General features: G+C 38.1%; 1 protein-coding gene across 1 annotated transcript; it reads left to right on the forward strand.

Annotated features, from left to right (window-relative positions):
- Positions 1-1,460: 1,460 nt before the first annotated feature.
- Positions 1,461-3,637, forward strand: LOC128552315 (uncharacterized). The gene is made up of 3 exons (XM_053533349.1): positions 1,461-1,997; positions 2,345-2,591; positions 2,892-3,637. Exons 1-3 carry the CDS (start codon positions 1,461-1,463, stop codon positions 3,635-3,637), a joined length of 1,530 nt encoding a protein of 509 aa, XP_053389324.1.
- Positions 3,638-4,031: the final 394 nt, after the last annotated feature.

A 4,031-nucleotide genomic window follows, 5' to 3' on the forward strand; every position in this document is an offset into this window, starting at 1 on the left:
TTTTATTTTCATTTTTGCCTCAAAAAATACTAAATGGTGCAGATAAACACGCAGCCATTTTTAAATAATAACTAATACGCATTTCCTTTCCTAAGATGCGATGTAATCCGATTGTCGGTAAAAAATACAAAGTGATGTGGTCACTATAATTATACCTCCATCTGAGTCTGATTACCACATTCCAGGTTTCAGATGGGTTGATTTAGGTTGGCTTGATGCTGCTTATTTCGATCTTTCCAAGTTTGACGCCGAGAATTGTGGAAGTCAGACAAGCTTACGATAGGAAAATTATAGTTACAAAAGCACATGTGATTCTGATTAAATGCATATCATTGTCAGATGGTACGGCCGTAAAAAAGTAGTATTTGTGACAGACAAAGTATAAGCTAGATCGCCTTTCACAAACGCTGTGAACATATATATGAAGAGGTGCACTTTTACCATCACAGTTTTAAATCAAAAAATCTTTTGACACACTAAGTTCTATAGAATCTATTTTATATTTACGACATAATTTGTAAAATACCAAAGCAATATTTCAATATGAAAAAATATACATTATTTCATAGAAATCCGTCAAATTATTACTGAATGCAGAAGACTTATGGTATGCGATGTCATGAATACTTAAGTCAGACGGAAAAAGTAGAGTTAAAACTAAGCTGTCAGTCGATTCCATCGCCCTTAATCAACTTGAGAGTTCTATGTCGACTTCTGCCGTGTGATTTCTAGAATCCGAATTGTAGTACCCATCCATCGTTTGACTGCTCTCGTAGCCGAGTGGTTAGTTGTTGTCTTGAAATCACTGTAACCTCTCACTGACTGGGGTGGGGCACGGGTTCGAGCCTTCCTACCGAACATATTTGTTTCTGTTAGAAAGTTGGCAGTTTCTTACGGAGACGAGAGTCTAGTACTGGTTCTTCCCAGGAGCGATGCTTAATTAAGTAAACTAACCACCCGACATCAAAGAAGAACTGTTGAAATCTGGAGTTAAACCCAAGAAAATAAATTTCCGTCGTGAGCTAGTTTCTTGACAAGGAGACTTACTAAGTCATGAATCCCGAATCAAGTTTCAATTTGCTATTAAAGCCAAATGAAGGAGCCCAGCACTTAAGGTTTTTAACTTCAAGTACAACGGTGTAACAGTATTTGATAACCTTCCCATGATGCTTTGTATGTCGTATGTAATACATATATATTGCGCATGCAATGTTGAGTCAGTTTAGTGTATGCGAGCGGCTTGAGTAAACCTATTTTCATATATACGATGTTTGTTGTTAATCATATAATGCAAAGATTATTTGTTACCTGTGGTGGAAGATCTGCTACTAGAGCTAAGTAACGCAAAAGTTTTCAGCAAGTGTGATGTCAAAAATGCATTTTGGCACGTGGTGCTCGATGAGAAATCTAGTTATCTCACAACATTTGAAACGCCATCTGCGCGATATCGTTGGTTGAAAATGCCATTTGGAATATCTCCAGCGCCAGAATACTTTCAGCAATTTCTTGAACAAAACTTAACAGGTCTTTCGGGTATTAAAGCGATCGCTGATGACATTATAATTTATGGCAAAGGTGAAACCTACGAAGAGGCTTTGCGCGATCATGACAACAACATGCAGAATATACTTGAAAGGTGTCAAGAACGAGGCATTAAGCTAAACATGGACAAATTTCAGCTTCATAAAACTGAAATGCAATCTGTAGGACATTTACTCACGGATAAAGGAGTACAAGCAGATCCGTCGAAAATTGAAGCTATTACGAAAATGCCTAAGCCAACAGACAAAAAAGCTGTCCAACGGTTATTAGGTCTTCTCAACTACCTAGCAAAATTTCTCGATAAGCTTAGCCAGATGTGCGAACCGTTAAGACAACTTACGCGTAAAGATGTTGTGTTCAACTGGAGACACGAACATGACGAAGCGTTTGACACAATCAAGCAGTCAGTGTGCAACGCGGCAGTATTTTGCTACTATGATTCTAAACTAGAAACAGTAATACAGTGCGACTCTTCTGAAAGTTGACTCGGAGCAACATTACTCCAGGAGGGACAACCAGTTGCATATGCAAGTCGTGCACTCACACAAACAGAGCAAAACTATGCGCAAATCGAAAAAGAACTGCTGGAGGTGGTGTTTGCATTTGAGAAATTTCACCATTTCACATATGGTCGTAGAGTTTTTGTAGAAAGTGACCACAAACCACTTGAAATTATAAGTAAGGAACTGCTTTTTCGGGCACCAAAGCGCCTTCAACGGATGCTACTGCAATTGCAGACTTATGACTATGAAATTTGCTATAAAAAGGGCAAACACATGTATATTTCTGATACGCTTTCTAGAGCCTACATAGCTGTGCTACGCACGTAGAAGAAGTACTGTTGACAGACTACGAGAAAGAGATAGAATCTACATGTTTGTCAGATTATTTGGCAGTTTCGTCTGGAAGACAAACTAGAATCAAGCAAGCTACGCTCGAAGACAAGACATTGGTAAAGCTGATTGAGTGTATTAAGAATGGATGGAATAAAGCGCCGAGAGAAGTAAAGCCGTATTATTCTGTCCGGGATGAACTATCGGTAGATAACGGTATTATATTTCGCGGTGATAGATGCATCATACCAAAAAGCATGCGTAGAGAAATTCTAGATCAACTTCATTCGCATATCGGAATTGAAGGTTGTTTAAAACGCGCTCGTAGCTGTGTGTATTGGCCAAATATAACATCTCAAATTAAAGACTTCATAAGCAAATGTGACACGTGTCAATCATTAGAAAGAAAACAGAGTTAAGAACCGTTTATCAGTCACAGTATTCCTGACAGACCTTGGGCAAAAGTCGGAACAGACGTGTTTACGTTTGATGGCAATGACTATTTGGTAACTGCAGATTATTTCAGTAATTTCTTTGAAATAGATCGACTGTATGAAACAACGTCGAAGGAAATAGTCGCCAAGTTGAAACAGCATTTTGCAAGGCATGGAATTCCTGAACGTGTGATCTCAGATAACGCAAGTGTTTACAAATCAGAAAAGTTTAAATCATTTTCAAGGAAATGGGATTTTACGCATGTGACTTCATCTGCAAGGTATCCACGATCAAACGGAAAAGCTGAAAATGCAGTTAAGACTGCGAAATGTATTATGAAAAAAGCAAAACATTCGCATACAGACCCGATGCTAGCACTTCTAAATTTTAGGAATACACCTCAACAGGCTACAAGTTATAGTCCAGCTCAGCAGCTGATGAACAGAAAAACACGAACATTACTACCGGAGAGATCAAATCAGTTTCAGTCTAGCATACCGTCAAATGTTAAGGCTAAACTTCAAAAAAGAAAAGACAGACAAGCCTATTATTATAACAGGAATGCAAAGCCATTAGACTGTTTGCGAGCTGGTGATACTGGGAGAAAACAGCCGAATGAAAGAAATAAAACTTGGGAAAAGGGAACTGTTGTCGAAAAACCACAAACGCGGTCTTACAACGTTCTGAGGGAGAATGGCACGGTAGTGAACCGAAATAGAAAACATCTCCGACGGACGAGTGAACTTTTCAATGAACAAAGGGAGGAGACTGTAGACATAGATCCGAAAATAAACGACCAAGAGTTGTTGCTCAAGACAGATTCTTGAACTGAAACGGAATTGAAACCGCAAACAATCGGTCAGTCAGTAAATTCAGAAACACCTGCAACACCGGTAACGCTGACAAGATCTGGTCGTATTGTACGAATGCCATTGAAGTATAAGGACTATCATTTAACTGATAAACGATCGATTCTTAATATTAACACGTATGCAAGTGTGATTTGTTACTGACTTTGTCAATGTTAATTTAGAAATTGTTTAGCAAAGAAACAAGTAATGACTTTAACTTTAATCATAAATACTTATTTAATTAAGCTATTCAGTTCAGTATTATCTTCTTTTCCGTAAAAGAGAAAAGATGTAACAGTATTTGATAACCTTCCAATGATGCTTTGTATGTCGTACGTAATACATGTATATTGCGCATGCAATGTTGAGT

This window comes from Mercenaria mercenaria, unplaced genomic scaffold (genome assembly GCF_021730395.1).
Source record: "Mercenaria mercenaria strain notata unplaced genomic scaffold, MADL_Memer_1 contig_2280, whole genome shotgun sequence".
NCBI classification, from domain to species: Eukaryota; Metazoa; Mollusca; class Bivalvia; order Venerida; family Veneridae; genus Mercenaria; species Mercenaria mercenaria.

What these genes read in the sequence shown, in the direction of transcription:
- LOC128552315 (XM_053533349.1), top strand. Translation starts at nt 1,461, where the DNA reads ATGCCATTTGGAATATCTCCAGCGCCAGAATACTTTCAGCAATTTCTT. An exon ending in ATGATTCTAAACTAGAAACA is followed by an intron (nt 1,998 to 2,344) that starts GTAATACAGTGC and finishes TACGCTTTCTAG; the next exon opens with AGCCTACATAGCTGTGCTAC. An exon ending in TGAACTATCGGTAGATAACG is followed by an intron (nt 2,592 to 2,891) that starts GTATTATATTTC and finishes TGGTAACTGCAG; the next exon opens with ATTATTTCAGTAATTTCTTT.